This window comes from Ornithorhynchus anatinus, chromosome 4, assembly GCF_004115215.2.
Source record: "Ornithorhynchus anatinus isolate Pmale09 chromosome 4, mOrnAna1.pri.v4, whole genome shotgun sequence".
NCBI classification, from domain to species: domain Eukaryota; kingdom Metazoa; phylum Chordata; class Mammalia; order Monotremata; family Ornithorhynchidae; genus Ornithorhynchus; species Ornithorhynchus anatinus.
Window position 1 is genome coordinate 31877108 of NC_041731.1, and position 16056 is coordinate 31893163.

Below are 16056 nucleotides of genomic sequence, written 5' to 3' on the forward strand. Positions count from 1 at the left end.
CGGCCACCGGCCACCGAGGACCGGAGCCGGGACGATGCCCGGACACCGCCCGCTGCCCGACGAGGTAGGTGCCCACCCGGGGACCCCGGGCCTGCCAGTCCGAAGGACCTGGGTTCTAATTCCACCCCTGCCGCCTCTCGGCTGGGTCACCTTGGGCCATTTCATGTCATCTAGCGGCAAGCGCTTCCTCTGTGCCGAGCCCTGTTCTGAGCGCTGGGAAGGTACCGCTCATCATCATCATGGTATTTTGTTAAGCGCTGACTATGTGCCGAGCACTGTTCTAAGCGCTGGGGGAGATACAAGGTCAAAATAATAATAATGATGATGGTGTTTGCTAAGCGCTGACTACGTGCCGAGCACTGTTCTAAGCGCTGGGAGAGATACAGAGTCATAATAATAACAGCGATGGTATATGCTAAGCACTTACCGTGTGCCGAGCACCGTTCTGCGCTCTGGAGGACATGCGAGGTCATAATAATAATAATAATGATATTTGTTAAGCGCTGATTATGTGCCGAGTACTGTTCTGAGCGCTGGGGTGGATACAAGGTAATCAGGTTGCCCCCCATGGGGCTCACGGTCTCCCATCTCCATTTTGCAGATGAGGGAACTGAGGCACAGAGAAGTGAAGTGACTTAATAATAATAATAATTGTGGTATTTGTAAAGTGCTTACTATGTGCCAGGCACTGTCTAAGCACTGGGGTGGATGCAAGCAAAACAGGGATGGGCAGAGTCCTTGTCCCACGTGGGGCTCACAGTCTCAATCCCCATTTTACCGCTGAGATAACAGAGGCACAGAAAAGTGAAGTAACTTGTCCAAGGACACACAGCAGACAAGTGGCGGCGCCGGGATTACAAGGCAGCAGTTTGATGGGATGTCCATCTGGGCAGGGGCCTGCTCCCTCCATGACTCCTGGGTGTAAGCTCATTGTGAGCAGGGAATATATAATATAATGTTGGTATTTGTTAAGCGCTTACGTTGTGCAGAGCACTGTTCTAAGCCCTGGGGGAGATACAGGGTAATCAGATTGTCCCACGTGAGGCTCACAGTTAATCCCCATTTTAAAGATGAGGTAAATGAGGCCCAGAGAACTTAAGTGATATATGTGTTATGTTGTTTTGTTGTACTCTTCCAAGTGCTCTGCACACAGTATGCACTCAATGAATATGACTGGTTGATAAATTACAGCATGTGTAAATCAACGGTATTTATTGAGTGTTTACTATGTGCAGGGCACTGCATAAAGTGCTGGGGAGAGTAAAACAGTTGTTCGATGGGAAGTCCGTGTGTCCCTCCGAGGCGCCTGGGACAGAGTGCCATCTTTTTTTGGTGTCACACTCCCTCTGAGACCTGCACGTGGTGTGGTGTGCATGAGAGGATGTCCGTGTGTACAGGGACCCATTCTTTGATTCTAGGGTGCAGGCATGGGACATCGGTGGGCTGACATCTGCATCCCGGTGCAGAGACCCATACGCTCTGTGACTCATATGTGTGTGACGTGTCCCTGTGCAAGGAAAGTTTCCTTCCTTAAATCCTTTGCCCAGTGATGTCTTACGTGTGCACAGTCATGTCTTCTCTGAGACTAATGTATGCAGCATGTGCAGACACACTCTAATCCAGGTTCCTCTGACCTGCCCGCCCGGAGCACTGCTGCAGCTCCCCTAGTCGCTGTCAGCAGAGGGTCCCCAGTTCTCGGCCCATGTGCGTAGCCGGTACCCTGGCAGGACTCCTCAGGCAGAGAAATCCTGGCCCCTGGCTCTGGGCCCCCGTCTTCCCATGACTTCCCTGCTGGCCTCCTCCACCCCTTCCCTCCCTCTTCCCGAAGAGCCTGGTCCTCCCGCCGTTCCTCCCGCCCCGCTCCCTCCCTTTCCTCCATGGGCCTGGTCCTCTCGCTGATCCCTCCCTCTCCTCCATGGGCCTGGTCCTCCGGCTGCTTCTTCCCTCTCCCCAACAGTCCTGGCCCTCCTGCCGTTCCCTCCCTCTCCTCCATGGGCCCAGTCCTCTGGCTGCTTCTTCCCTCTCCTCCATGGGTCAGTCCTCCGGCCACTCCCTCCCTTTCCCCCACAGGCCTGACCCTCTCAGATGTTCCCTCCCTCTCCCCTCCACAGGCCTGGCCCTCCCATTGCTCCCCCTTCGCCCCCGGATCTGGTCCTCCCACTGCTTTTTCCCTCTCCCCAGTAGATCGGTTCCTCCAGCTGCATTTTTCCTCTCCCTCACAGGCCTGGCCCTCTGGCTGCTTCTTCCCTCTCCCCCATGGGTCTATTCCTCCAGCCATTCCTTCCTCTCCCATGGGTCTGGCCCTCTGGCTGCTTCCTCCCTTTCCCCCATGGGCCTGGTCCTTCTGCCTCTCCAGCCCCAATAGTTATAGTTGTGGCTTTTGTTAAGTGTTTACTCTGTGCCAGGCACTGTAATAAGCGCTGGGTTGGATAAAAGCAAATCGGGTAGGACACACTTCCTGTCCCATGTGGGATTCACGGCCTTAATCCCCATTTTACAGATGAGGTAACTCAGGCACAGAGAAGAGAAGTGACTTGCCCAAAGTCACACAGTGGACAAATGGCAGAGATGAGATTGGTCCTCTGGCCATTTCCTCCCTTTCCACCATGGGCCTGGTCCTCTGACCGTTCCCTCCCTCTGTCCCATGGGCCTGGTCCTCTGGCCTCTCCCTACCTCTCCACCTCCCTCCGACAACAGTCCTGGTCCTCCCCTCTCAGTTCCCTCCCTGTCCCCCATGGGCCTGGTCCTCCCGCCTCTCCCTGCCTCTCCCCAACAGGCGTGGCCCTCCCGCCGGACCCGCACTGAGCGCCGTCGCTTCCTGTGGCGCCTGCAGCAGAAGTGGAAGTTGCTGGGGCTGTTTGAGATCGGCCAGGACCACGAGCTGTACGGCCTCACCTGCATGATGAAGCAGGGGCTGCGGGACGCCCTCCAGGTCTCCGTCGACCTTCCCCCGCCGGTGAGGTGGCCCCTGCTCCCCCACATCCTCATCCCAACTTCTGAGTCCCGACCCCCCAACCCCGAGCCCAGCTCCCATCCGGGCTTGGCCCCTCCAAGGACGAGGCCTAGGGGCTAAGCAAGGCATTGGCAGGAGTTCCCATCCTATTGAGGATCTAGTTTCCCTCTCCTTCCTCCCCAAGGTGGGCAGCAGGCCTCTGTTCATGCCTTGACTCCTCCCGTCCTCACTTCCCACCACCCTCCCTTGTCCTGCCCACGAGTCCAGTGACAGCCCTCGCTAAAGGAGCAGAGGGAGGTAGGGAGAAAAGTGATGCCTCAGTTTCACATCCTCTGAAGGAACAGTCATGGCACACCCCTACCTCGACTTCCACTGTGAAGGCAAGAGGGACTAATAATAATAATTGCGGTATTTGTTAAGAACTTGCTACGTGCCAGGCACTGTACTAAGCGCTGGGGTGGATACAAGCAAATCGGACACAGTCCCTGTCCCATGTGGGGCCCACAGTCTCAATCCCCATTTTGGTGATGAGGTAACTGAGGCCCAGAGAAGTGAAGTGACTAGCCCAAGGTTACACAGCTGACAAGTGGCAGAGGTGGGATTAGAACCAATGGATTTCTGAATCCCAGGCTCGTGCCCCGCGCTCTAACCGCTGTGCTGTGCTCCTTCCCTGGGCACCTTTTTAATGGGATGGAGCGAAGCCCCACCTGGGTGCTGCCTGCCAGCCTCAGGAGCAGAAAGAAAAAGATTCCCCCCTCCCCACCCCCAAGTTTGGTACCTGCAGAGAGAGGCTCTGTGGAGAGGCTCTGGACCAGACACCCCACTTCCTCGCCCACAGGCAGGGAGAAAGGAGGCAGAGGAGAGAAAGGGGACAATATCTGTGGCCTGGGCACTAGGGAGTGGTATTGCAGGCAGACCTTGGAAAAGGAGGAGGAGGAAGAACTGGGAGGTCAAGTGGGCTCTGCCCCTGCATGTTGCTCCCTGCCCCTTTCCCCTGCCCGAGAGCCAACCAGACATGTGCACTGCCCCCTCCCACCGCGGATCCCCAGCCTCCCTAGCCAGAGTCTGGGAGGCCAGCCAGTGCCGGCTCAGCAGAACTCACTGCTGCCCCAGTGCCAGCCCAGAAGCACGGTGGGAAGGTGCAGCTGCGACCATAGTCCTGGTCCAGGGCCATGTGGCTCCAGGCATGGCTCCTCTCAGGCGTTGGAACAGGCCAGGGAGCTCTGGGTTACAGGGGCCCGAGGTGGGGGGCTGCCTTGGACTCCACAAGCAGCCCCTCCACCTAGGGAGAGGAGCCTGGGGGGCAGGGCTGGGTAGGATTGGGTAGGGTTGGGGTGGAACCCGACAGAGCTGGGCAGTGCTGGGGCAGTATCGGGGTAGGCCTGGGCCAGGCAGACCTAGAGAAGCAGCGTGGCTCAGTGGAAAGAGCCCGGGCTTGGGAGTCAGAGGTCATGGGTTCGAATCCCAGTTCTGCTCCTTGGCAGCTGTGTGACTGTGGGCAAGTCACTTCACTTCTCTGTGCCTCAGTTACCTCATCTGTAAAGTGGGGATTAACTGTGAGCCTCACGTGGGACAACCTGATTACTCTGTATCTACCCCAGCATTTAGTACAGTGCTCTGCACATAGTAAGCGCTTAACAAATACCAACATTATTACTGGGGGGAGGGCTGGAGCAGGGAGGAGGCCTCGGGGTCAGCTGTCTGAGAGGCTGGGCAGGGTGGGTTGGCATCCCCGAGCTACCCCAAGTCCAAATTCCAGCCCCATGGCGTGGCGGGTGGAATCAGCCATCAGGGACAGAGGGGCAGAGAGCGCTGTCTTGGAAAACCACCTGAACCCTGTCTGCCGACCTGGTGAGGTGGTTGGACATGCTCCTCTGTTTCCCAGACTTCCTGGACTTCCCGTTCTTCCTTCCTCGGGGGCCGGGGGGGAGGCGGGGTGCAGTTATCAGGAAGAAGGCAGTGGGGCCCCTGGGGGATCTGGATAGCTTCAGAGATGCCCAGAGGGTTAGAGTTGAGGTCTTCAGGAGCAACCCAACACCTACCCGCTGGCCCTGCCAGCTGGGGGAGGAGTGCTCCTGGCCCCGGGGGTTTCTGAGACTGCAGTCCCAGAAACTTTCGAGGCACTAGAAGTGGCCAGGAGGGCAGGAAGAGATGGGCGGTGACATTGGCAGCAGTGAACTCTCTGGAGCACGGCCTCCACATCCAGCACCCCGGACAGTGGCCCAGCCCAGCTCCGGGGGCACCCCCAGACTAGGGGTAGGGGTGGGTGGGGGATGGTCCCAGCTGGAAGCCCCCATCTGCCCCCACAGAAGCCTCCCAGCGGTGCGGACTTCACAGACGTCCTGACCCAGCCACACCAGGTAGGCAGAACCCCAGGCATCTTGGAGAGGTGGTGCGAGGTGGTGGGGAGGGGGGTGGGGGAGGAGGAGGGTGGGGTCCTGAGTCAGCCTTGCCGCCAGCCCTGCCCCTCCCATGCACGTCCACCCTGCCGGCTACCAAGTCCCTTGCACCCTGGCCACCCTTCCTCCTGGTCATCCCCAAACAGCTCGGGTCCATGTGCCTCACAGATGTGCTCCCAAAGTACATTCTCATCCCTTCCCTTCTCATCTGTAAAATGCAGATTGAGGCCAGGAGCCCCAGGTGGGACAGGGACTGTGTCCCTCCTGATTTACTTGTATCCACCCCAGTACTTAGTACAGTGCCTGGCACATAGTAAAGCGCTTAACAGATACCGTAATTATTAATTATTATTATTAGAGCTTCCCGAGAAACAGGCTGCCTACTCCGGTGTTCACAAAGGCTCACACACATGCACAAGATGAATGGTCACGTATGTATGTACACATCATGCTCAATCCAACGGGCACATTATGTGCACGCGCAGACATACACAAACACACACACACAAACTCTCTCACATACAGTTTCCCCGCACTCCTTAGGACATACCACCTCAACTTCTGATTCTTTTCAGCCTCTTTATGTACATGGTATTTGGTAAGCGCGCTGGGATAGATACAAGCTAATCAGGTTGGACACAGTCCATGTTCCCACATGAGGTTCACAGACTTAATCCCCATTTTACAGAGGTAATTGAGGCACAGAGAAGTGAAGTGATTCCCTTACAAGATCACAAAGCAGACAGGCGTGACCTCGAGCAAGTCACTTAACTTCTCTGTGCCTCAGTCACTTGCTCTTCCACCTGCTTCCCCTTTTACCCCTGGGTAGTAGTCAAAATGGCCCAGCCCAACCCTCCCCTGCCCTCCGCTCCTTAGCTTGCCCGTCCCCTCCTTCCCCCAGTCCTGCTTGCCCCTGCCTCCCCACCTCCTGCCCCCATCCCCTGCGGCCTGGGCACTGAGGGTTCAGGGTCTGCTCCCCACAGGGCTTTGAGCTCCGCACCTTCTCAGGCTCGGCCTTCGCCTACTTCCGCCACTCCCTGGGGCTGGCTGAGAAAGATTACCAGCACTCCCTGACCTCAGGGGCCTGTTACCTGCAGTTCATCAGTAACTCCAAGAGCAAGGCCAGCTTCTTCCTGTCGTAAGTGGCCCGCTGGCCGGGCCTGGCAGGGAGGGGTGGGGCAATGTGTGTGTGGGGGCGGTCGCTGGCATGTGTCCTGGGAACAGGGTGAAAGTAGGCATGCTGGACCCTGGGACCTCGGGCATCTCGGGAGCGGGGGACCAGTGCTCTGGCCGGCTGGAGGCAGGCCGCTCTGCCTTCTTGGATGTGTCCGGGACCAGCTGGTGGATCGAGAGGACATGTGTGATCAGTGGGAGGCCTGGGGGTGGGTTGGGGAGTGGCACAGGCCCTGGCACTCAGCACCACCCCACCCAGGAACGACAAGCGCTTCTTCCTGAAGACCCAGGACAAGCGGGAGGCCCGCTTCCTTCTGCAGCTCCTGCCCCGCTACCTGCAGCACCTCCACCGCTACCCACACTCCCTGCTGGTAAAGTTCTTGGGTAAGGGCGGCCCGAGGGCCTTCCGGGTGGGGGGCACGGCCGGGGGCACCGGGCCTCCCAGGCCTCGCCACGTCCCCTCCCTCATCCCTCCTCTCCTGCCCCAGGTGTGCACAGCCTCCAGGTGGCCCAGGGAAAGAAGGTAGGTGAGCTGGGCCGGGAGGAGGGGACTGCCCAGCCCAAGCCACCTGGTCCACCCGGCCCACGGCATTCGCTCCCCTCTGCTCCTAGCAATACTTCATCATCATGCAGAGCGTCTTCTACCCCGACGAAAGGATCACCGACAGGTGAGTCATGGACCTGAACCCACCCCCTGCCCCGGCCGAGCTTCCCTCCTGGGGTGCGGGACTGGGGACAGCACGGGACCTCGCTCTGGCAGGGCGGGGGCAGAAATTCCTGGAGGCCCTGAGGATCGCCGCTCCCCGCCCGGCCCGGTCCAGGTACGACATCAAGGGCTGCCAGGTGAGCCGCTGGACGGAGCCCATGCCAGAGGGCAGCCCGGTCATTGTGGTGCTGAAGGATCTCAACTTTGAGGGCAGTGTCCTCCGCCTGGGTGAGTCCTCTCCCTGGACCGGGACCTGGCTGTGCTCCTGTGTCTGGGCTCCTGTGCCTCGGTAGTCTGAGCACGAAGAGGCACTGGCTAAGACTGGTCCCCTTCTGCTTCTACAGCTTCACGGGACCCTCCTGCTGGAGGGAGAGAGGGGCTGGGCACAGGATACAAGATGCTGGTTTCAGGGAAATTTGAGGGTGAGGGGGAATCTATGCTGAGGGAATTGAGTGGGTAGTACCAGGGCGGAGCAGGCTGCTTCAGGGAGAGGGAATGGGTGGCATGATGGAGGCAGACAGAGACACTGCCAAGGCCAGTGGCCAGTGCTTAATACAGTGCCTAGCACATAGTTAAGTGCTTAACAAAAACCATGAAAAAAAAAGGCTTGAAACTGGGTCACTCCTGCCTCCCAACCAAACCTAGACCCCCAAGCAGATGCCCATCTCAAGCTGCCCACTGCCCATCACCTGCTGCGTGGACCCGGAGCTATCCTGCTCGGGGGCGCTTTGCGGCTCATACCTCCCTCCCGCCTCCATCATTTCACTCCCTCTGCCCTTCCCTCCCCGCCGGTCCCTCTGTCGGCCCCGTCCGGCCCGCAGGGTCCCAGCGCGCCTGGCTGCTGCGGCAGATGGAACTGGACACGGCCTTCCTCAAGGATCTGAACGTGCTGGACTATAGCCTCCTGCTGGCCACCCAGCTCCTGCACGAGGACGAGAAGGGCGGGGGCGGCCACCTTGTCCTCCGCACAGCCCGGTGAGCCCGCGGCTGGGGCGGCGGGGTCTGAGGGGTGGGGAATGGCCACAGCTGCAGCATCAGGCTGGGGTCAGGGTGAGGAGCGATGGCTTCATGCAAGGCTGTGTCGAGGACCGCCTGGTTGTCTGAGAGGGGGAAACAGTGTGCAAGCGGAGGAAACTCTCCCCGCTAGATTGTAGTAAACTCCTCGAGGACAAGGGATCGTGTCCACTTACGCTCGTGACTCTCCCAAGCATTTAGTATACTGCCTGCACAGAAGCATGAGAAGCAGTATGGTCTAATGGATAGAGCACAGGCCTGGGAGTCAGAAGGACCTGGGTTTTAATCCCGGCTTGGCCACGTGTCTGCTGTGTGACTGGGAAAGTCACTTTACTTCTCTGTGCCTCAGTTACCTCATCAGTAAAATGAGGTTTAAGACTGAGCCCTATGTGGGACACGGATTGTGTCCAACCTGATCAGCTTGTATCTATACCAGTGCTTAGCACAGTGCCTGACAAGTACTACTGATGAACTGATCTAGGTGTGAATCTTCCCACTGAGCGTGGGGTGGGATGGGGTGTTGGTGGCCTGCTTCCCCACTGGGGCTTGGGGACCAGAGGCAAGGAGGGGCATTGGAGCGGGAGAGGGGACACGGACAGAGGTCAGAATGGTCCAGCAAAATGCCAGTTTAGGGATCGGCAGGCTCAGCAAGCCCAAACCTCCCCACCTGCCAGGGATGAAGAGGGACAACCAATATTTCAATGCTTTCATCTTTTGTCCTAGGTTTCTCTCTAGGTTTCTCTCCCTGGGGAACTAAAGGCAGATCTGAACACAACACCGTCTGCGGGGAGGTTGGGGGGTGGTGTGAGAAGGCGGGGGTCGGGGGAGACCCCTGGGAGCTCGGCCCCATCTTCCTGCTGCCTACAGCCCCGGCCAGGCTCAGCTTTTTGAGGGGCAGCCCCTGCTAGGAGGCATGCCAGCAAGACTTCAATCGAGGTTCAGGTGGGCGACCCCTGACTGGTGTTTCGTTCCCCTCCCTCCCCGTGCTCTTCTCTCCGGCAGGTCCATCCAGGGAGCTGGGAGCCCCCAGTCCACCGAGCCAGGGACCCCGGAGGAGGAGGAGGCCGACGGTCTGGTGGTTGAGATGCCGGGCGGGCTCCAGCTGTCGGCGAGCCCGTCCAGCCCAGACCTGCTGGCCCAGAACCGCCGGCTGCTGCCCGATGCGCGCAACGCTCTGCACGTGCTGGATGGGCCGGACCAGCGCTATTTCGTGGGCCTCATCGACCTCTTCACTGTCTACAGCTTCCGCAAGCGGCTGGAGCACCTGTGGAAGTGCCTGCGCTACCCGGGCCAGACCTTCTCCACCGTCAGCCCCGGCCGTTATGCCCGCCGCCTGTGCCGCTGGGCGGAGACCCACAGCGTGTGACAGGCACTGGACACCGGGGGCCTTTGGGATGGGCGAAGGGGGTGCAGGACGCTCAGTCGAGGCCTCTGGAAGCAGCCTGCGGTAGCATCTTACAGCCAGAAGAGGGAAGCCCCGGCCCACTAGGCGTCCAGCCAGTTCTCCATCCTCCTGCAGGTGAAGGGCGGGGGGCCGGATATCCGGCAGCCAGGGCTGGAAGGAGCCTGAGAGTCTGAGTTCACTTTAACCCCTCTCTCCCTTCAAGCTCAACATCTTGGGGAGTTGAGTGGAGGCTGAGTGGCCCTCTGAACCCTCAGCATCCCCTCCTCTTCCGGCCTGAGCGTCCTCCCCCTCACCACCCTCTCAACTAGCTGCCTAGAGACCGGCATGGGCATGGGCCCTGTGCCAACCTGGGCTTATTTCCATGAAAATCCCACTCTGCCCTCCCCCTCTGCCTTCCCCACCCCCAGCTCCTGCTGCTTGCCAAGGCCAGACTCACAGGCCAACGAGGAAAGTCAGAGTAGGCCTCGGCAAGGAACAGGAGGTCGCCGACTAGGGCGGACGCTATGGAGCTGTGGCGAGAGCCAGTCACAGATGTGTGTGTGTCTGTGTGTGTGTGTGTGCATGTGTGGGCGTGCGCAAGCTGAGGGAGATGGGTCAGAAAAGTCAGAGCCGGGAGGCAGGACAGCTGGGCTCTAATCCTGGCTCCAACCCTAACTTGTGTGGCCAGGACAGCTTGCTTAACCTCTGGGTGCCTCAGTGTCTTCAACTGTAAAGTGGGGTGGAGTGATCATAGCAGAATCCGAGGCAGTATTCAGGAAGCTCATCAGAGAGCAGTCATTACGGCAACCTCAACTATTATATTAGCCCATACAAGGCCTGAAAGAAAAGGCTCAAAACTGCTATGAGAAGGTGAGCAGGAGCAGGCCCAAGGTAGGCAAGGGAAGCCTGCAGGCAGGATTTGAAAGGGCAGATTTAGGCACCACCACCTGCTTGCTATGCTACTTTAGACAAGTTACTTAACCTCCCTGTGCCTCATTTCCTCTCTATGCAAAAGGGTCAAGTTCATTCCTAGCACACAGAGGGCTTAAACAAGGCTTAAAGCGTGTAGAAGGGATTTGGGGTCCTCAGATACCTGCTGTTAGGAGAGGCACATGTAATGCCCTCATCAGCCAGCCAAGCCGGGGATCCAACAATTAAACCACTAGAACCAAAGTGGCAGAATTGGCCAGAGAGGCTGGAAAACTCCTAGGTCTGCCTCTGGCTCACTAGGACCCTGGATCAGCCATTTCTTCTCCTGGGCCTCAGTTTCTCCATATTTGAAGTGGGGACCACAGAATGTGCTGCCGAGGGAAGTCCTACATGGGTCCATATTACGGGGTCTGGTTCAGCCCAACCCAGCAAATACTGGGCCTATTCTGCCTAAAATCCTTCATCTTGGCTGACCTCGGGAACCACAGTCACCCTTTTTTTAATGGTATTTGTTAAGTGCTTATTGTGTACCCTCTTACGGCCCCTTACTATGTCCCTCTAGACTGTAAGCTTCTTGTGGGCAGGGAACATTTCTACCAACTTTGTTACATTGTACTCTCCCAAACGCTTAGTACAGTGCTCTGGATACAGTAAGCACTTAATAAATACAATTGATTGATCAATATACCAGGCACTGTACTAAACACTGAAGTAGATAGAAGGTAATCAAGTTGAACACAGTCCCTGCCCCACTTGGGACTCATAGTCTTAATCCCCATTTTATAGATGAGATAACTGGGGTACAGAGAAGCAAAGTAACTTGTCCAAGGTCACACAGCAGATGAGTGACAGAGCCAGGATTAGAACCCAGGTCCTTCTGACTTCCAGGCCTGTGCTCCATCTGCTAGGCCACGCTGCTTCTCCGTGTTCAATGAATGCTCTTGACTGCACGGTTGAGCATGGGAGGTCACTGGGAAGTGAACACCTGTGTACAAGGCACTGAGTACGCACCGTGGCCCTGTCACCCCCAAGGGTTAAGGAGGTCCAGTCTAAGGGGTTGAGGCCACCATCCCCACTTGGGGATCCTCCTTGTGAGCCAGGTCAGGGCCCCAGCCCTGCACAGGGCTTTAAAGAGGTCATGGGTTCGACTCCTGGCTCTGCCACTTGTCAGCTGTGTGACTGTGGGCAAGTCACTTCACTTCTCTGTGCCTCAGTTAACTCATCTGTAAAATGGGGATTAACTGTGAGCCTCACGTGGGACAACCTGATTACCCTGTATCTACCACAGCGCTTAGAACAGTGCTCGGCACGTAGTAAGCGCTTAACAAATACTAACATTAACTCCCAGGGGTTGGGGGCACTGGGAGTGGGATGTGATTGTAACAAAGACCGCTGTTGGAATAAACTCCCTCCTGAATCTGCCTCTCGGCTTTACCCTACTATATGCTTCATTCCTGCAGTTCTTGTTTAAGGTTCGTCAGGAATGGAGCAGCAAACCAGTTTGTACGTGAAACCAAACATTCTTCAAAAAAAGAAAAAGAACGTATGCGTGCTTAGCAAAGCCAAATTCCAATTTATCCTCCCAGTATCCATGCTCCAGTTTTAAAAAAATGAATAGCCTCATTCATTCATTCAATCATATTTGAGTGCTTACTTTGTGCAAAGCACTGTACTAAGTGCTTAGGAGAGTACAATATAACAATAAACAGATATATATTCCCCACTAGACTGTAAGCTCTTTGTGGGCAAGGGATGTGACTATTTAATGTTATATTATAATCTCCCAAGCGCTTAGTACAGTGTTTTGCACATAGTAAGCACTCAATAAATACGACTGAGTGAACACTCCCTGCCCACAACTAGCTCTCCAAAGATGGCAGCCTTTATTTGTACTTTTTCACCGCTTCACTTTTATGAACAACAGAGAGCCCAGGGAGGTTAGATGACCAACCTAAAGTCACACAGCACAGATGGGTGGGGATAGGGTGGCCAGGCTGACTGGGGCACACATGGTTACTGGACATTTCTAGGAAACCAGTCTTTCTGGGCGTCTCCTAGGAGGAAGAACCCTAACTTGGATTCCGAATGATTCCTGAAAGAACCCTGTCCTGCTTCTGTCCCCCAATTTCCCCATCCTGTCTGCCCTGCGTCTATCCCACCCTTCTCTCCCACCCTCCTTTGCCCCCAGGATTTGGTTTTCCTCACCTGTGACCAGGCCTCAGTTGACCTGTTTGGTCAACTCAGGCAGAACAGGCTAATTCCTTCCTGCTGGGCTGGTCCTGTAGACAGAAGACAAAGGGCTCTTCCCTCTTGGGGCACCACCCCATCCCCGGCTGTTCCATCTGTGTGGCCATGGCCTTGTGGAGGGTGTGCCGAATTGGCAAGGTGAGAAGTTCCAGGCTGGGAAAATCCTGCCAGGTGGCAGCCACTCCCCTCTCTTGGCCTAGTGGAGAGGAAGCTTTGACAGGGCTTGACTGCTTTATTCTGGCTCATGAGAAGAGAATAAAACCAGATTCAAACTGCCCAACTCCCTCTTCCAGCACAGCTAGATCTCCGCCACGTCCCCACACCACTGTGCGGAAAGAGATGGAAAGAGCCCACTGCCTCCAAGATGGCACTGGTGGACCAGCCCCATAGCCTTCTGAGGGATTGAATTTCCACTGTGAGGTTTTTTCAGGCAGATCTAAGCCCAGGAACTCAGCTGGGATGCCCTGTTACCAAGGACTCCGCTCTCAGATTTACAATACGGGGAGTGGGTGAGAGGATATAGTATGTGTCAAGTACTTACCATGTGTTAAGCACTATTCTAAGCACTGGGGAAGATACAAGTTAATCAGGTTGGACACAGTCCATGTTCCAAGTAGTTTTCACAGTTTTAATCCCTCATTTTACAAATGAGGTAACTGAGGTACAGAGAAGTGAACTGACATGCCCAAGATCTCATAGCAGAAAAGAGGCAGAGACAGGATTAGAACATAGGTCCTCTGATTTACAGGTCCTTACTCTTTATGCTAGGTCATGCTCCTTCTCCCTAAGAGTCTTCTCTTTCTGGAGATTCATTCATTCATTCATTCAATAGTATTTATTGAGCGCTTACTATGTGCAGAGCACTGTACTAAGCGCTTGGGATGAACAAGTCGGCAACAGATAGAGACAGTCCCTGCCGTTTGACGGGCTTACGGTCTAATCGGGGGAGACGGACAGACAAGAACAATGGCACTAAACAGCGTCAAGGGGAAGAACATCTCGTAAAAACAATGGCAACTAAATAGAATCAAGGCGATGTACAATTCATTAACAAAATAAATAGGGTAACGAAAATATATACAGTCGAGCGGACGAGTACAGTGCTGTGGGGATAGGAAGGGAGAGGTGGAGGAGCAGAGGGAAAAGGGGAAAATGAGGCTTTAGCTGCGGAGAGGTAAAGGGGGGATGGCAGAGGGAGTAGAGGGGGAAGAGGAGCTCAGTCTGGGAAGGCCTCTTGGAGGAGGTGATTTTTAAGTAAGGTTTTGAAGAGGGAAAGAGAATCAGTTTGGCGGAGGTGAGGAGGGAGGGCGTTCCAGGACCGCGGGAGGACGTGACCCAGAGGTCGACGGCGGGATAGGCGAGACCGAGGGACGGCGAGGAGGTGGGCGGCAGAGGAGCGGAGCGTGCGGGGTGGGCGGTAGAAAGAGAGAAGGGAGGAGAGGTAGGAAGGGGCAAGGTGATGGAGAGCCTTGAAGCCTAGAGTGAGGAGTTTTTGTTTGGAGCGGAGGTCGATAGGCAACCACTGGAGTTGTTTAAGAAGGGGAGTGACATGCCCAGATCGTTTCTGCAGGAAGATGAGCCGGGCAGCGGAGTGAAGAATAGACCGGAGCGGGGCGAGAGAGGAGGAAGGGAGGTCAGAGAGAAGGCTGACACAGTAGTCTAGCCGGGATATAACGAGAGCCCGTAATAGTAAGGTAGCCGTTTGGGTGGAGAGGAAAGGGCGGATCTTGGCGATATTGTAGAGGTGAAACCGGCAGGTCTCGGTAACGGATAGGATGTGTGGGGTGAACGAGAGGGACGAGTCAAGGATGACACCGAGATTGCGGGCCTGCGGGACGGGAAGGATGGTCGTGCCATCCACGGTGATGGAGAAGTCTGGGAGCGGACCGGGCTTGGGAGGGAAGATGAGGAGCTCAGTCTTGCTCATGTTGAGTTTTAGGTGGCGGGCCGACATCCAGGTGGAGACATCCCGGAGGCAGGAGGAGATGCGAGCCTGAAGGGAGGGGGAGAGGACAGGGGCGGAGATGTAGATCTGCGTGTCATCTGCGTAGAGATGGTAGTCAAAGCCGTGAGAGCGGATGAGTTCACCGAGGGAGTGAGTGTAAATGGAGAACAGAAGAGGGCCAAGAACTGACCCTTGAGGAACTCCAACAGTTAAAGGATGGGAGGGGGAGGAGGCTCCAGCGTAGGAGACCGAGAATGATCGGCCAGAGAGGTAAGAGGAGAACCAGGAGAGGACAGAGTCCGTGAAGCCAAGGTGAGATAAGGTATGGAGGAGGAAGGGATGGTCGACAGTGTCAAAGGCAGCAGAGAGGTCAAGGAGGATCAGAATGGAGTAGGAGCCATTGGATTTGGCAAGAAGGAGGTCATGGGTGACCTTAGAGAGAGCAGTCTCGGTAGAGTGGAGGGGACGGAAGCCAGATTGGAGGGGGTCTAGGAGAGAATGGGAGTTAAGGAATTCTAGGCATCGATTGTAGACGACTCGTTCTAAGATTTTGGAAAGGAAGGGTAGTAGGGAGATAGGACGATAACTGGAGGGGGAAGTGGGGTCAAGAGCGGGTTTTTTTAGGATGGGGGAGACGTGGGCATGTTTGAAGGCAGAGGGGAAGGAGCCCTTGGAGATTGAGTGGTTAAAAATAGAAGTTATGAAGCTCTGGTGAGAAAGCCTGAATAATAGTAATAATAATAAATGTGGTATTTGTTAAGTGCATATATGTGTCAAGCACTGTTCTAAACTCAAGGGACGATGAAAGATAATCAGGTCAGACAGTCCTTGTCTCACACAGGGTTCACAATCTAAGTAAGAAGGAGGACAGGTATTGAGAATCCCCATTTTACAAATGAGGTAACTGAGGCACAGAGAAGTGAAGTGACTTGCCCAAAGTCACACAGCAGGCATATAGCAGATCCAGGATTAGAACCCAGGTCTTTCTGACTCCCAGGCCTGTGCTCTTTCCACTAGGCCATGCTACTCTTCTTGGCCTAGCAATTGAAGGTCCTGGGCGGGTGAGCAGGACACAGCAGTACAGACAGCAAGGCAAAGAGACCTACAGGAATGCCTAACCCTGCCCAAAAGAATCCCCACCCACCCACACCCTACCCCAGAAAAGATCATCTACTTACCCCCCCTGCCCGCAGTAATAATAATAATAATAATAATTGTGGTCTTTGTTAAGCGCTAACTGTATGCCAGACACTGTACTAAGTGCTGGGATGGATACAAGCAGTCTTCCCGTGGTGTCTACAGTTT

General features: G+C 55.8%; 1 protein-coding gene across 1 annotated transcript; it reads left to right on the forward strand.

Annotated features, from left to right (window-relative positions):
* PIP5KL1 (phosphatidylinositol-4-phosphate 5-kinase like 1) lies at positions 1 to 11110 on the forward strand. The gene is made up of 10 exons (XM_029062905.1): positions 1 to 64; positions 2777 to 2956; positions 5263 to 5313; positions 6336 to 6490; positions 6785 to 6909; positions 7014 to 7048; positions 7138 to 7193; positions 7347 to 7459; positions 8053 to 8206; positions 9248 to 11110. The coding sequence occupies exons 1-10, from the start codon at positions 35 to 37 to the stop codon at positions 9609 to 9611; spliced, it is 1263 nt and encodes a 420-aa protein (XP_028918738.1). The 5' UTR covers positions 1 to 34; the 3' UTR covers positions 9612 to 11110.
* Positions 11111 to 16056: the final 4946 nt, after the last annotated feature.

Bases quoted from the DNA above. Each gene is read 5' to 3' on its own strand.
- PIP5KL1 (XM_029062905.1), top strand. From the start codon at position 35: ATGCCCGGACACCGCCCGCTGCCCGACGAG. The intron at 5,314-6,335 runs GTAGGCAGAACC...TGCTCCCCACAG, and splicing joins TCCTGACCCAGCCACACCAG to GGCTTTGAGCTCCGCACCTT. The intron at 7,194-7,346 runs GTGAGTCATGGA...GGCCCGGTCCAG, and splicing joins GACGAAAGGATCACCGACAG to GTACGACATCAAGGGCTGCC.